General features: G+C 50.7%; 2 protein-coding genes across 2 annotated transcripts; both read left to right on the forward strand.

Annotated features, from left to right (window-relative positions):
- The first annotated feature begins 1,342 nt into the window (after positions 1–1,342).
- LOC100904697 (deoxyribodipyrimidine photo-lyase) lies at positions 1,343–2,960 on the forward strand. The gene has a single exon (XM_029110647.1). The coding sequence runs from the start codon at positions 1,563–1,565 to the stop codon at positions 2,958–2,960; it is 1,398 nt and encodes a 465-aa protein (XP_028966480.1). The 5' UTR covers positions 1,343–1,562.
- A 791-nt stretch (positions 2,961–3,751) lies between these two features.
- Positions 3,752–6,467, forward strand: LOC100904844 (RNA polymerase II subunit A C-terminal domain phosphatase). Its single transcript, XM_029110648.1, has 8 exons — positions 3,752–3,835; positions 3,991–4,145; positions 4,254–4,337; positions 4,446–4,545; positions 4,645–4,836; positions 4,949–5,458; positions 5,569–5,874; positions 5,991–6,467. The coding sequence occupies exons 1-8, from the start codon at positions 3,752–3,754 to the stop codon at positions 6,339–6,341; spliced, it is 1,782 nt and encodes a 593-aa protein (XP_028966481.1). The 3' UTR covers positions 6,342–6,467.
- The last annotated feature ends 10,036 nt before the right edge of the window (positions 6,468–16,503 follow it).

Consider the following 16,503-nt stretch of genomic DNA (forward strand, 5'->3'; position numbering starts at 1 on the left):
TCCCAACTAAGAGGTGTCTGGGTCGAGCGGTATATGATTCGAATGCGTTCGTATGAGCGCGGGGAATCGCGCCGAGGGTTAGCTCCAAGAAGTCCTCGGAGAGACCGCGGCTGAAATTGAGGCGAAAATTAAGGAATTTTCAGTCGGTTGACGTCGCGAACGAGGATACAATGAACTTCCCGTAAAATAGAAAAGCATTGTACTGACTTTCGAGAAAAATCTGAGTTCTGAGTTATGAAGTGAGATCTCAAGGCGTTCTTTCTGGAAGCTCAATATCATGCAGAATCGCTAAAACACTATCTTAATAATCCGGGAAGGGGATATTCCTTCGCATCAAGGGGGCACAGCCCCAGGCATCGGGCGAATGATGTTCCAGGTTTCTAGATTTATTTGGACTCTCCCTGGGACCGATGACTTAGGGCGTCACATTTCCGAGCCGCTCCAATTTGCACAGAGAAGGACTTTGAAGCCTTCTCTGCTCTGCACATTCCACCTTCGAAATAGAGCGTGCGACTCGGAAGCATCTTGTCAAGACGACGATCGTTCCTTGAGCAACCTTAGCAACCAATGGTCAGGAGCTACGAAGCCACTAAGAATGGTCCAATATGCTACGATCTGAGATTGAACCCGCGGAAGTTGACTTCAACGAGGCGCGGGAACATTCTGTTTAGGCGTTCGAATCGGAGTCTGACTCCTGAGTTGCAGGGATGTTTCTGGATTGTGGAGTTAGATTAAAATTGACTCTATGGTCTGATTTACGGGGCATGATCTTAGAGCTGGCTGAGTTCTGAGCTAACGGATTTTTCTGATTGAGGGGAATCTGTTTCACGGGAAGTTCACTGTATATCGGAAAACTTTATATCGAATGCGGTGACCGAAAGGGGGGGGGACGGATTGGTCGAAGATTCATATTCAGAACAAGACGACAGGCCAGCCCAAAACGACTCCATGTTGGTGAGTCGTTCCACCGGTGACGGGCATGGATTCACGCTCGCCTCGGAACGGAGTCCTTTCGATTCGCACCTTTTTTTCCTTTCTTCCGTGACCCGCTCAGCCTGTCATCTCCCGGACAACGAATCGCTAAATGAAGCAGCGTTCCCGCTTCGTACTTCCCTACGATGGGATTCGTTCCGGTTCGCGAGCCTCTACCGCACGGTCCATGAAGACGCGATTGAGATGCATTCATTCGCAAGGCCTGTTAGTAAACAGCGGCTCTCTCCCTCTCCCGGCGTCGCGGGTCGCGGGCGGCTTTTGGCAGGAGAGACATCGGCTTGTTGTTGTATGAGGAGTGAGGAGGCGCAAAGCTCTCTCTGAGGCCTAGCGGTTACCCTGGGAAGCGAAGTTTCAGTTCAGTTAGTTCACTGTGTGTACCGCGATTGAAGTTGTGAATTACAGGCAACATACTTCTGCCCAGATAGTCGCCTAGAATTCGGACTGCTTCAGCTTGGTGTAAGAGAGGACGACCACCAGCGATTCCGACGCTGATTATCACGGTTGCGGGACTTGAACCCGGTGTCAGAATCGTCGCCCCGCTCTTTGCCCATCTTCCTCGGAAATGCTTCATGCGGCTTAGCATAAGTGCGTTATATCTCAGAATAAGGTTATACAGCTCAAAGATGCCGAAAACGGATGAGCGAGTGACAGCAGTCAATCACTTCGAACATGAAAAAAACATACTCTATCTCATGAGACGAGACAAGAGAATCTTCGACAATCATTGTGTCGAGCTTGGATTCAAGCTGTCATATAAGTCCAAGACTAAATTTTACACTGGCGTTGAATTTTCAAAGTTGAAGATCAATGAGAGACAGAAAACTTTCGTCATAGAGGGACTCCAAGAGATGGAAGAAGCTTGTCGAGAGCACAATATATACTTCGACCTCATCGACAACCTCGAGAAATTCGTTGAGAAAAGGGATATCGACTGTATAATCATGGACTTCTCTCCTCTGAGAGAGTGTGAGGCTTACAGGAATGAAGTCGAGGAGATGTGTTCGGATAAAGAGCTCTCTCTGTACGTTGTCGATGCTCATAATATGGTCCCCTGCAAGCTACTGGACGTCTATAAGAGAACGAGCAAGGCCGTCAAGATACAACTCTTCAACCATTGGGACGACTACCTGTCAGACTTCAAACCACTTGAGAAACACTTGTACAACAAGAAATCAGAGACCTCAACACAGAGCAACGACTTCCCCAAGAAATCAGTGAAGAACATATTCAAAGGCGGATATTCACACGGCATGGACACAGTTGAACATTTCTTCGACAAAAAGTTCGCAATCTACGCCAAGAACCGGAACAACCCCGATGTCGATGCGCTCAGCAACTTGTCGCCATGGATATCGAGCGGTCAAATCAGTAGCCAGAAAGTAATTTATCTCGCCACTAAACGCTTCGGCAAGAAGAATGAGAACTACATCTCATTCATCAACGAGATCTTCGCTGTGAAAGAGAATTCCGAACACTTCTGTCTCCATGAGAAAAACTATGATAACATAGACGGAGCGCTCCAATGGGCGAAAGATTCGCTTAACCTGCACCGTAACGATAAACGTGAGCGCATCTATGATTTAGAGACCCTGGAGATGGGTAAGACAAAGGATCAAGCTTGGAATGCCGCACAGAGACAGCTGTTGGCCGAAGGCAAATTGCACGGCTACTGCAGAATGTACTGGGCGAAGCAGCTGCTCAAGTGGACGAAAACTCCCGAGGAAGCGATCAAGACAGCGTGCTATCTGAACGATACCTTTGCCATCGATGGCAATTGTCCGAATGGTTTCCTCGGTCCGATGTGGTCCATATGCGGTTCAATGGACCAAGGGTTCAAAGAAAGGCCTGTGACAGGGAAAATAAGGCCGATGAACGCCTTCAAAGCCCCGCTCTACATCAGCAAGTGGTCAAATTATTCGCCATCCTCTTCTAAATCTTCTTCGACGTCCTCCTCGTCCAAGAAATAATCATCCCCACATGGAAACTCCAGAGGACATGGACTCCGCGTATGCTCCCGAAATTCAGATGATCCGACGAGCGAAACAGACAAATAAAAGAGCAGGAATTCGCTTCTATCGAGACTCTTCCTTCGTGCATGGGACTGGAACGGAGAATCGTAGCATCAACATCGTGCGGAGGGTTCTGTTACGCATTGCGTCCATTGGTGGTAGCGAGAGAAAGTCGAAGACTCTCAGCTCCTCCAACTTGGATTTCTCGGGCGCGCTGTATCACTGATTCCCTGGGAAGGATCAGGATACAGCGACCGATCGAGCGCGAGCGGCAGATCAGACACAGATTCACTCAAGAGCAGCGTTTCTCTTCCGCATAGGGCGAGGTATCGAAAAAAAGACTCTGAGGCTCAAGATCTCGACCGGAGGTCTTCCCTAGTCCCGAAGATTCAAAGACGCTTTTTCCTCAAATAGAGTCGAAACTCGGGACACATGGACGGAACAATTGGTTCCGTTCGGAAACTCGGACGAAGCTCCGTGGAGGCCGCCAAGAGCGGCTTCATGGAGCTGTTCCAAAGATACTTCACAGCCAGCTCCATTTTCCCCCCCCTCCCCCCGGAGCTCGTATTTCCAACTTCCGGAGCGATCCACTCATAAAAGCTCGCCCTTCTCCAAGTTGCGCGCTTGTCGCTCTCTTCCCAATAATTCCGCCAGCGGCCATCTTGAATCTGCCTTGTGGCCCAGAGTCTACGGTGTTTTGCTTCTGTGTTTACTGAAATGGAGCTATATTCCTCCCGGTTTTTATGAAGATGGCTTTGAAAGTATCGGTGGAGCTCGACGGAGACCGACTCAAGCTCAAGACACCGGTCCCCATAAAAGTTGCCCGCGTGAAGGTATTTTATTTTTGGTATTGCATTCGAATTTTCTCGGATACCATTCCTTCGATACCCGATACCATTCAGTTCTTCTGCCAGAACTCCAGTAATGATTATGCGGTTCGTGATGAATTGAGTAGCTCAGATCCGAGTTCACTCGCTCCCCTTTCCAGGTAAAAACAAAGTTTCCGCTGTACGTCAATTCAGTGGTACTCACCTATGAAAGTGCAAATGAGATCGGCCGGATCAAGAGCGCAAATTTGAAATGTCCCTTCGGCGGTACTGTGGGCGAGGTGTTCGTCGAGACAAATACAACTGTAAATGACGGGTGAGTCTCGTCTCCTAAGATGATTCCGGGGCGAGATCCCCGCTCAAGCACTGACGCCTGCTCTCGTTCGCGGGACTCGATGATTTCATACGATTCTTCCCTCCCCAGAGACACTTTGATGCAACTCAGTATATGTTCCCACTCGATCAGGGACAAGGACGTCTGCGCTGATTGCGGAGCCCACTTACAGGAGTGCGTAATATCGTGATTTAGACTAGACAGAAAAAATCCGTTCCTCGCAGCGAGGGATCGCTCTCACCTCAAAGATAAAATATCATCAGATCTCTTCTTCTCGATCAGGCCAGCCAGCGGCTCCGGTGCAAATACAGCTTCCGTGTCGATGATTCACGATAAGCCACAGTTACGAGTTAGTGAAGAACTCTCTCGGTCCATCGGAAGGGTAAGCTCGATCGGGATCTGGTGGGAAAACTGAGGATACCCTTAAAGCTTTTATTATCGCGTTGTGGAAAATCATCAATTCGACGGTCCCTTCTTCCAGGATGATGAGCTCCGTTTGTTGGCGCTGAAGAAGCTGGTGCTACTCGTTGATCTCGACCAAACCTTGATTCATACAACAAGCGAACCTGTATACGACAAAATCAAAGGTGTTCATCATTTCCGTTTACCCGGCAGTAGTAATGCTTGGTATCACACCCGCATTCGCCCAGGAACGGAGGACTTCCTGAGAAAGGTATGGACTGTTGTGCACGCTCGAAAACCGAAGCTGCGGAACAATGTGACTCCATCGAAGCTTCCTTAAGCACAGAAACCGCTGCCAGTTGACTGAAAGTTTCCCGTTACAGATCTCTCAACTGTTCGAACTGCACATAGTCACGTTCGGGGCTCGTCCATATGCGAACCACATCGTTTCCTTGCTGGATCCGGGGAAGAAATACTTTCAATATCGAATTTTGACTCGTGATGAATGTTTCCACCCTCAATCGAAGACAGCGAATCTCAAATCATTATTCCCGTGCGGTGATCAAATGGTCTGCATCATTGACGACCGCGAGGACGTTTGGAATTTCGCTTCGAACCTTGTCGCTGTGAAGCCCTATGTTTTCTTCCGCGGGGCCGGCGACATAAACGCGCCGGCGGGCTTGCTCGCGGACTGTCATGCGCTGCCCGCATCCGAAGGCGGCACATGTAGCTCAGTCCTGTCCCATAAAAATCCCGAAGCTCTCCGCGCGGATCGAGAAGTGTTGGCATGTCTTCAGAGTCTCATAGAACACACGTGTGGTGCGACAGATGGCTTCATTGACTATGAAGACGGAGATGACTACCTCTTTTATCTCGAAGAGACTCTCCGAACGGTGAGATCCTCATCCATACTTGGGACAAAGGCACCCAGCTCATCCTGTAACGTAGATAATCTGTTGCACCTCGATGTATTCGACGAAATCTTACGTCCCCTGTCCCGCAGATCCATCGGGCCTACTTCGAGCTATACGAGCAGATGCAGCTTAAGAAACACAGTGAAGCTGTTTCCATCCCGGACTTAAAGACGGTCATCCCGTACGTTCGGCAGAAGGTTCTGAAGGACGTGGTCATAGTGTTCACCGGGTGCTTCCCCATCAATCAACGACAGGAGAGTGCCAAGATCTACTTGGTTGCGATCGCGCTCGGCGCAAAGGTTCAGAAAGAGTTGAGCAAGGAAGTCACCCACCTGGTCGCCGCTCGACCTGGGACCGCGAAAGTCCAGCAGGCTAGAAAGTTTCGCTCTATAAAGGTGAGACTTCGACGCTATGTTCACCGATCAGGGGGGACCTTATGAATTATGATTGATTCCTATCTCTAGACTTCATCTGTCGACTTCGTAGCTTTATTTCCTATTCTGTATTCCAGGTGGTCTCGGCCCAGTGGTTGTGGTCGTGTGCGGAGAGGTGGGAGAAGAGTCCGGAGACGTTATTCCCTCTGAAAAACGTCCCCCTCGACGCGGGCAGATGGCGGGCCAGAGGAGGTGCGCCGGAGAATACTGCTGAAAAATTCGAAGAGGGGGAAGCCGATTTCCTCCGCGAAGAGATGCTGAAGCTCTCGCAGAGAAAGATGCTCCCGGAAGCGCTAGTTCCATCCTTCGTCACTGGACATGACGCTCTAGCCGAAATGGTCAAAGAAGTCGATGATGAGCTTGCCGACGATGATGAAGAAGGAGGAGACGAGGACCTGCCCCTGCCGAAGAAGAGTAAGTCCTCTTGACTTGTCGAGAGGCGAACGATGAAGTGCCCCAACGATGCCTTCGAGTGGGATTCTATCAAAATCCATGCTCAAATAATGCCTGATTCTCTCAAATAAATAGAGCCCGGGGCATCATGCGCGAGGGCCACGAATGTTTTCTGAACTTGCGCTGAACATCTCCGTAACTGCCCCCTCGAAACGCGGGGCACGGATCTCATCGGGGACCAAACGCCCCTATTACGATGCGGTTCGACCGGAGGAACTCACGCGACGCTCTGCTGGAGGAAACCGCTCGAGCAACTGGTGCCAGTACGCGGAAATGCTCGATCCGGAACTACGCCGATGACTTCTTCCCGCCATCACTGCCGTATTCACAGAATGCGCTTCCAGTCTTCCAACGCGACAGATCCGCTTGAAGCCGACATCAGTGAAGTCGATGTTCCCGCTGGAATCCTTTCGGTTGCAGGCCCGCGGACAATCTTCAGCTCAAGGAGGCGATTCGGACCCACTCAGAGGAATATTAATGATTAAATATCCGAATTGATTGTTCGGTCGTCAACCGCAGGATCGGATGGAAGTCCAAAGTCGCGCCTAGGCATAAATATATGCATTAGGCGGGGCGACGAATAAATGCTCCTCGCAATCGATGCGGTGAAACATATTCTTTGCGATACATTTGAATACTCCCGGACACGTTCCCAAATCTTGCATCCTAGATTCCTGAACAGGTGGAGGAAGCCGGAGTTTCCGTCTCGGTCTGGCTATCCATAATCGGTAAAGGGTGGTTTGAGCGTGGATTGATCTGAGCGCATGATCGATTTGAGCGCAAAATCGATCTGAGCGCATAATCGATTTGCGCGATATCGATTTGAGCAAAACAGATCTGTGCGATCTATATCCGAGCGGAGTTGATTAGAGCGAAATTGATTGGAGCGAAATCGACTTGAGCCCATGATTGATCTGAGCGCATGATCGATCTGAGCGCGCAATTGATTTGAACGCGCTTGAGCGCATAGTAAATTTGAGCGCTCGAGAGATACGCTCAATAAATATGATGATTATGATTCCAAATGCGCGCATTCGAGAATGCTCCTCTGACCCATATAAGGAGTCGGCTCCAGGTATATCGAATATTGGCAACGAATGTCTCTTTAACGAAGGCCACATAGTGAGTGGGGTTGGGTTAGATCCCCGCAATTCGGAGCTCTGGCATTGTGAGGCGGACTAAACCTTAGTTCGAGGCGGTGGGGGGAAAACTTAAGGTTAGACCACGAAGCTTTCCCCTCAAGCGAAGCCTAACCTCAAGTTTTCCACCCACCGCCCGAACTGAGGTTTATAGCCGAACCACACTCTCCAGGCAGCGCCCCGGGAGTCTGCGCTCAATTCCATCAAGCGCTCAGATCAACTGTGCGCTCAAATCGATCATGCGCTCGAATCGATCGTGAGCTCAAATTGATTTCGCTCTAATCGATTTCGCTCGAATCAAAAACGCGCAAATCAATTCTGCGCTGAAATTGCTTCTGCGCGCGGATCTATTTTGCGCTCAGATCGATCGCACGCTCGGAAAACCACGAACCCCATAATCGACCCCCCTAACCTAACCTAACCGAACCCCATAATCAGATCGGTGGCCGTACAAATTCTCGCAAGAAACTCGGAAAGGCGTCGCGTTCACGACATCCAGTCCGATCTTCCTAATCGTTTGAAGGACGGGTAACGATAGTCCGCTTCGTTTGCAGCTGCCCACGGCATTGAATAGGACGCCCCAGAAAAGACTGATGCTGTGGTGACAAAAAACGGTCATCGTGTCGCTTCTTGAGAGGAAGATTTCGATCCCACCAGAATCGTCCGCCGAACTCTGCGGGATACTGTCTTCCGTGACCGCAGTCTTTTATAACAGTCATTGACGGAATGCGAGAGAGCTTCCTCATAGATTCAGACCACTCGCGCTGGCACAGGGATCGTTGGGTAGGGTAATTATATCTTGAGCCTTTTCAATACCGGAATGCTTTCGCTCGATCGTCTGAAACAGTCTTTGGAATCGAATAGATTCCGGAGAACGGAAATCACAGGGCTGCAATCCGGAACTTATTGTCGCCCACGCCATTATTACGCACCAGAAACTCCTACGGCAAAAACATCCCAATTACATCTGGTCGTCGTCGCCATGACTGTGCATGCTCAGAGAGCAGGATGTCCATTGGTTCGAACTATGCCTGCCTTTGTCGAGAGAAGCCACATGTAGATAAATCGGTGAGAACCGACACCTATAAAAATTTCCGTGGGCATTGGCTGTGACTCTTTTGCCTGCTCGCAGGAAGTGGGTGAACCTCGCGGCTCCTCGATTTCAACCCTGACAAGGTTAGTGAATTTCGATGTGATTCGACTGACGCTGATTGAGATGGCGCCCCAAACGGCTACCCGGTCGGCTATCCAAGCGCAAGTACATAGGTATAGTTCAATTATTATCGACGCTCTTGTTCCGGACGACTTCTTAGGCGGAAGGATGGCGTCATCACGAATCAGGCTCCTTGCGCTTGCCGTGATTCTGGGATCCGTAGCCCTCGGTGCCGGCGATGTCGCTGCGGATGGAGAAGGGGCTTCGACTAGCCCGGCGGTCTCGGGGAAGTCTTCACATCTACCGAGCTCGGGCGATTCTGAGGGGGAGGTAATGTCTACGCTCCTTCGCACTTTCAAAGCCTATACCCCGTGATATAGATTATAACTGGAAACCTCCGGAGTACCTACGCTTTCCGAGAGGTGACTACTTAGTCCATCCATCCCAAGGCTTACGAGAGAGTCGCCCAACTAGGAGGATTGAGAGAGTGGGCTCTCGTCATCGAGATATCTCGTAAAATCTTGTTGGAAGTCGATCCAGAGACGGAGTTTCGAGTCGCGGGGCTCACCGACGACCTGGTCAGTTGGCTTCTAGAAATTATCGAGGAAGCTCAGAGCCTCCCAGCTCGCGGGAGTCATAGGCGTGTATTCCCTCTAACGCAGCTCTCTTTATCCGGGAACAGATGGGAAACGAAAAACACAAATTCAAGCTTATTTTCGAATCGGAGAACAAAACGCGTATCGTCACGGTGGAGCAGGAATCCGAACATGACTTCAAAGTTATTGAACTCGGTGATGCGAAAGAGAAGGCCATGTGCACTGGAGAGAAGGAATGAAGCTTCGTATATCCTATCGAACGGGACTGATCCATGCGGACAAAGATGATGATCGTTGCTCAGAGCCTCAAATTCTATGATTGCACTCTACAGGGCCCTGATATTGTGCTCCGAATGAAGTTTTCAGGAAATTCCAGGACGGCGACGTACCGTCTGTAGCTCAAGCACAATCTTCAAACGCTCAAATCGTGGAGACACAGACGTGGTGTCGGCACGGTTCCGGAGCGGATAAAATTATGCGAGAAATAAAACCTATCCTGCTCCCTAGAGCCGTTCGTCCTTCGTGAGCAATTCTCTCTCGGATAGGACCAGCCTTGGTCGGCGGGGAACTTCGCTTGATCGTGGCTGCCTCTGCATGCCGCGTTCTCGATTGCAGAACTCGCAGCCGAACTGTGACACAGAGTTACCGAGTATCATTCTGAAGAACTCTGACCGATGAAATCGATCGATAGAATCGGAATCTGCGACTTCTCGGGATACCGTCGGGAACAAATAACTTGCGCCGCTCCTGCATGTAGAATATTCCCACGCGTTCCTCCCTAGCCGAGTCCATGTATACCTATGATTCGATCGAATCCTGGGAGGAACTGACGAGTTCTCCCAGAGCGCTACGGGTATACAGAGCCCGCCATTAATCAGGGTCGCATCACGCCATCGGAGGAGACTTTTCGCTTCAGTAGATTCGCCGATCCTTTTTCATGAACCGAGCTCAAGCTGACGCGAGGAATCCCTTGAACGCCTGCACCCAGGCCGAGCCCTAGCTCGCGCCGCGCTTCTGATGGTCGATTCAAAGGAGGGATTCTAAATTGGGCAGAATATTCGATGAGCCTCCGATGAGAAATAAGAATATGAGAGCTTTCCAGAATGAGACAGACCTACACGGGGGAAGATTTCGATGATGGATAACCCTGCCTTGAGAGCGCGAGACTATAAGTACAACTGTTCGAGATAAGGAAATTTCAGCGACAGAATAGATAGAGAAGCAAAGCAGGAAGACGGCAAGCGTGTTGAGTTATGGAGCATCGCGCTCCTCGGATATCATTCTTACTCCGTCGTCTCAAGTCGAATCTAAATCAATCCTCTCTTCATCCTACCGGAGCGGCGAGACGATGGGAAACTCCATCACACGGATGATGTCGAAGCAGCCATCTGAACTCCACGGTCACAAACTTCATGCTTCCTTGTACTTCGCTGGAGCGGCTGTTTGAGCGAACGGCGACAATGCCGGCAGTATGCTCGTCAATAAGTTACGAGCCCGCACGCGCCGGATCGTGACAGGGTCATCGACTGCTTTCGGCGGGATCTGCCGCTGCCCTCTGAGAAAGTCAAACTAGAACGAACTTCTGGAGATCCCGAAATGGCGGCGGGACAGAATCTCCGAATTTTTTTCGCGTCACGCGCTTCGATCCGGGAAGCTGACAGTCCACATCGGGCATTACGCTTTCTTCTGCAGAAATCTCCTTTGACATTGTCGACGTCATCGTCGTGCTCACCCTCCGACGGAGGAGGTATCGCCGCGGAGCCCTAGAGCGATAGACTTTTAGCAGCTGAAATCTAAGCCGAGCCTGTGAGTGAATATGGGAACCGGGCGGGAGCGCCAGCTTTGGCTGACGTGAAATCACGCTTTCCGACTCGTCAATCCACAGAGTTCGCGCCACCGTCTGTCATGGAAGGCGAGGGGATTAGAATCGGAGCGCAACGTCAAACATGGCAAGCTCGACATGAAAGCTAAGTTTCCGCGGCGAATGAAGGCTCAATGGGTTTGCGCGGCGTTCGGCTTCCGGAGATCGGGTTTCTCGGGGGAGAGGAAAGCTACCGACAATCGATTGCTCACGAGCTCGAGGGAGCCGCTGCAGCCGCATGAACTTCTCTCCTCCGCCACAGAAATCGCCGCATCGAGGGCTTCATCGCTACACTAAAAATTCCAAATTGAGTCGCCGAAGATAGCCCTTGACTCCGTCGATGGAGAGCAGTCCAACAAAGACGTGCTCTCCGGTACGAGTCATGACGAAACTCGGAAGAAATTGAGCTCGCTGCATTGACGGAGTCGCATGTTTTATGCACGTGCGCTATTTCAACGCTTGGCTGCTCGGAGCTCTGCATTTATGCACAGCTGGATGGGCTCGCGATCGATCCACCCGTTTCGTTCTCATGTCACTGTTGCAGATACCTCAGACACGACATTGAAAGTGCAACGAGTCGATACGTGTTCGAGGATGGCATAGAAGCTGCGAGGCTGACATCCTCATAAAGACCTAGTCAGACACAGCACATAAACCGAACCCAACAAGTACCAACTTTCGCCTGTCGGCCGGTGTTCGTGCTCACTAGCGGATTGTTGTTCGCTCGCCTCTCCCTGTCGGTGTAGCGGAGGAATGCAGTTGACATGTCTCAATGTGTACTGGCAACCGTCTCGCCGTGGGTGAGATAGTCTCCTGTCAGCGCATCCCCGCAAAATCCAAAGTCGACAGTTTTTTCTACATGTGGCTCTTTCAGACCGCTCTTACTTCCTTCCTTGTCCCCGGTGTTCGAAGTGTCCCATCCGACACAGCATGCTGGAGAGGAAAGGAGAAAGCGAAGAAAAAAAAGAAAAACCGTCTAAGGTGGAGTGGTAGCCGTCAAAAACACAGTCGCACTCTTGTAATCGCCAGTGTTCATCATCTGCATAAGAGGACTTTAAATTAGAGAGCGCTCCAAGCCAATCGCGAGTCTGATTAGGTAGCTCCACCAAGATCTGACGGATGTAATGAACTCACCGTCAGCAATTCATGTGTGTGAGCAACATAATTAGCATCGGCGGAGTTGCTCTGGTACGATTCCCGGTTCTAAGAGCCGTCGATGGGATCTGGGAACGATCTCCAGCTACTAGTCGTTCAGCTCTCTTTGTCATGACAAGACACGGACTGAATATGTATTCCGAAGTCAACAGCTGCGTCTCTTAGATACTTACTTCAAATGTCACCGACCCCCTTTCAGAGAACCCCCTCAGAGAACCCCCCAGAGACCCCCCGAGAAGTTTTCATCCCACCGTGGAGCTCCTTATGGAGGGCGCGCTCCCTGAGCCCGCTGAATGAGAATCCTGTCTTGCGAACTCGACAACCCGCTGAATGCGACCGATTAGACTGAGTGAGCGAGCCGTGCTTTTTTGCTTGAAGAAGTGATGTGGTTTGCAGCGGCCGCGGAAGGAGCACGGACTTGTAAATGCTCGGGAGGGCCTGTTACCGCCGACATTGGCGCCAAAATCGATCTAGTCGAATAGTCACGTATATTGTTGGGAGGTTTGCAGGGAAGAATGAATTTCCTTTACTGTTGATTCGACTATCCTCTGGAGTTTCACGAGCTTAGTTCTTTACCGATACGACCGAGTCGAATCGGCCGACGAGTGCCCGGAACTCGAATGTTCGTTTATCGCAGCGGCTCACAACTTTTTCGCCCCTCGAGACTCTCTCTTGAGCATGAGACAGACTTCGGGCCTCCTCCGATGAAGTTTCGGAAAAAAAACGCCATAAATACAGGCATAACGGTTCTCTACTGTGACTAACGATTAATTAACGTATTCCCTACAATACATAGAAGGGTCATTCCGAATCCAACCTGGAGCTCTCTCTTGCGCCCGCGCCCCTGAGATGGAGTTCGTGAAGGTATCGCCGGAAAATGAAGGAAATGTTTTAGTGTATCCCCGAGTTAACATTTGGGGGGGTGCTTTTCTTGGGGGATATACGGTACTGATATTTCAGTCATGATCAAAGATGAATGTTGCCATTCACACTCTTTCGTCACTTTTCGGAGTCCTTGATCTTATGTCAGGAATGCGTGGGACAATCATCCGGCGTCTTCCGGATCTTCTGGCCCCTTCCCCACCGTATGCTTAGCACCTCACGATCAGATCTCTGAAGCCGACCGAGGGGACAATGTACTCTACTGGAAGTTTCGAGAATGACGCTGCTGTTTCTTTCAGCCAGTAACCTCTCGGATGATCGACGAGCGCATCTTCATCACGAGAACGTTTCTCTGATGATAGCGACGAGTGCGGCATGAATACCAGAAGCACGCTGCCTTGTTTCATTAGCGCTCCTCCAAGTAAATTATCGTTCCATCCTTCGCTCAACGTATCTCGATGAATCTAAGCGGTTCAGTCCGTTTAGCTCGTGTCTCGGACTCCATGAGTATATAAACATTTTGAACCCTCGATTCGAATGCTAGAATTCGGATGTTGGAAGCATTGAATAGCCAAAGTCGAGGTCGCAAGACCGATGCCGTATTATTGGTGTCAAGCAATTGAAATTTCACAATCATCAAAGGGGAAGGAGGGAGTGGGCGGAGAGAATGCAGCGAATTCATACGGCGAATCGACTCCAGGGACCGAGTCTCCAGCTTCACAGCTAACCAGACCATGCGGCGATTGGGAGCGCATCCCGGAGCGTTCAGAAAACATCGACTCGCTGCTGCCGTCAATCGACGAAGTTTTACCGTCTGATGTGAGTCTTTCGAGAGATTCTTCTTGAGGCGTTCTCAGGAAACTTCACTGCTTGCCCGACCAAGCCATGTCTGGGTGAGAAGAAATGAGCCTCTTCGATCTCATCTAATCCCCATCTTCGTCGGTTGATCGAGATTCTCTCCTCGTATCGAATCTTCAAAACGGCAAATCTGCTGAGAGGAGCGGCCGTGCCCAGCGTTTCCCGTTTTACTCGGGGCGGATCGAAACCGACAATGATGAATGACGTTCGATTCCAGTCGAGGCCCAGGATTACAATGTATCCTCCAATATCTAGTCAGTCTTTCCTTCGCTGTCCCCATGATTTCGGAGTACATATCGTGACCTTCAGGAGCGCCACATGAATCGTCGTCGCTGACCATCCACCCACCGTTCCCCCATACGCTCTTGGTTTTTCCGCGGATTTGCTCCACGATACGAGATACTGCCGGAGCGGCTCGTGGTTAGTTCATTCATAGCTCATTTTCCGTCTTCCTCGCCTCGGTGTCATGAGGCTCGGGTCGAAAGAATTTCGATCGAGCCCAAAGAATCGTCCTCTCAGGCCAGCCGCGGCGCCAGCGCGAGCGTCGGTGTCGCGAAGATCGGAGGCTGTCACCGGAGCTCGGGACAAGAAACTTTCGGAAACCCTGATCGAAGTACATATATAAAGGGCAGCCATGCGAGGGAGCCGAAGCAGATGAACAGGGACAGCAGGTCTTCCGCGTCGTTAAGTGAATCTCGGGAGACAAAGTCCCACAGCATGTTAGCGTCATGCAGCGGAAGGCCATTAACGGGCCAGGATAAAGACATTCAGACATCATATTCGAAACTCGAACCAGTTCTTCATGGAGACCGCTTCATATTCGGTATTGCGCGTGCTTGTCGACATGAGTGAAAGACGCGATGATATCCCAATCGCGTAGAGTATGTTGATTTACCATAAGAGAGAAACTCACTCCTGTTTTAATCAAGTCAGTACTTTCCTCCTGATGGAAATATTGTGATCATACATATATCAATCTACATATCTATTCTCTGAAGGCCTCTACTAGACTCACTCCGCCGAAAGCGCGCTCGACTGTTGCTCGAATGCGGCAGAATTACTTTCATGTACGCACGGTATTGAGTGTAAAGAATGAGGGCTGATATAGTCTATCGATGACCCAATGATTCTCCCGCCATCGATACACTCCTTCCACGAATCAGGGTAGTACTTTCAATTTCAAAAAAATGAATCTTTCGGAAGCTCTGATTGAACCCATCGGTCTGTACTCGGAGCATGAGGGTGGAATCGGACCGGCTCAATGGGACTTCAGCCTCGCCTACTGTGGCAAGCTTCCCGAGCTGCGCCTGATGCCTCCGACGGGTCGTGGACTCTGCATCGTACTGCTGAATGTGGTGGACGGAAGCTCATAATAGAATAGGCTGCGTGTGGAGTCCGAGGCGAGGGTGTCCCAGCGGAACCTCCTAAAATTTCCCGTCGAGATCGTTCGCGTACGTCACGTCGATACGTCAACGGCATCCCAATTAGCGGAAATTCCATCTAGATGAAGACCCGTGCGGAGATCTCACGATTCCCAGCTTGGGAGGATATGGCATAGCGTACGGGAGCTACGAAGCTTGGTGAACGATCGCGAACTTCGAGGGAGACGCTCGAAGCCTCAAGGCTCTTCCAAATTGCGAGGGGCTGCGAGCCAGAGGGAGATAGAATGACGCTCTCGGTGCGAAGGAGCTGACCCGTCTGGCCAGGGGATGGATTGCCGCACGAAATCCCGGATAACAGAGTGTTTTTCGGCCACGCAGCTCAGCTGTGCGCCCCACAGCCATTAAATCCCGCTCTGGTCCCCCTCTCGAATTCGATGCTGCTGCTGTTCCTGCTGCCTTCCTGAAGTCGTGAAGGATTCTCGGACGCGGGGATTAGTTTCTCTTGTTCTCGATGCCTGTCGATGGACGATAATGACAATTTCGATTCGAATAATTTATGATCTCAATAAAAGAACGATGCTATTGCAGCCCAGAGCACGGCGGCAGACGACGATGAGAAGGATGGCCGAGAGGGAAACAGTCGAACGCTTCCCAACTCTGCTATTCCCGCCTCCGAATTTCGAGTCGTTCCTATCGCAACGACCTTGTGCTCACCGATGTCGGAGCCGGAGATGGCGGGAGCAGCGGAAGCTCCGATGTCGGAAATCCGGTGATCCCGATTCAAAACGTACTGTTACCATCGCACAACGCCTAAGCTGTGGATTTCCGGAGGAACCGCCCAACGGATCGGCCCACAAATGAGCGGCAAGTGGAGCGAATTTCTCCCGGTTCGCCCATCTTTGGAAGAATGAGCTCGTTTTTTAACGATCAAATCGCTCTTTCAATTTTTTCGGGGTCGAAAAGACAGCGGACTCCCGGGCGGAGCCGGCTCAAAGCTCATACCGTGGACCTAGACGTCGGGGATTCTGTCCAGAATAGGTAGAATTCTCGATGAAAAGGAAAAATCCGCAGATTCGAATTCAACCACAAGTAAATTATCGCTCACATCCAC

This window comes from Galendromus occidentalis, unplaced genomic scaffold (assembly GCF_000255335.2).
Source record: "Galendromus occidentalis unplaced genomic scaffold, Mocc_1.1 scf7180000076944, whole genome shotgun sequence".
NCBI lineage: Eukaryota > Metazoa > Arthropoda > Arachnida > Mesostigmata > Phytoseiidae > Galendromus > Galendromus occidentalis.

Coding starts and splice junctions, on each gene's coding strand:
- LOC100904697 (XM_029110647.1), top strand. CDS start 1,563: ATGCGGCTTAGCATAAGTGCGTTATATCTCAGAATAAGGTTATACAGC.
- LOC100904844 (XM_029110648.1), top strand. CDS start 3,752: ATGGCTTTGAAAGTATCGGTGGAGCTCGACGGAGACCGACTCAAGCTC. Junction 4,338..4,445: donor TGCGGAGCCCACTTACAGGA/GTGCGTAATATC, acceptor CTTCTCGATCAG/GCCAGCCAGCGGCTCCGGTG. Junction 5,459..5,568: donor TCGAAGAGACTCTCCGAACG/GTGAGATCCTCA, acceptor CCTGTCCCGCAG/ATCCATCGGGCCTACTTCGA.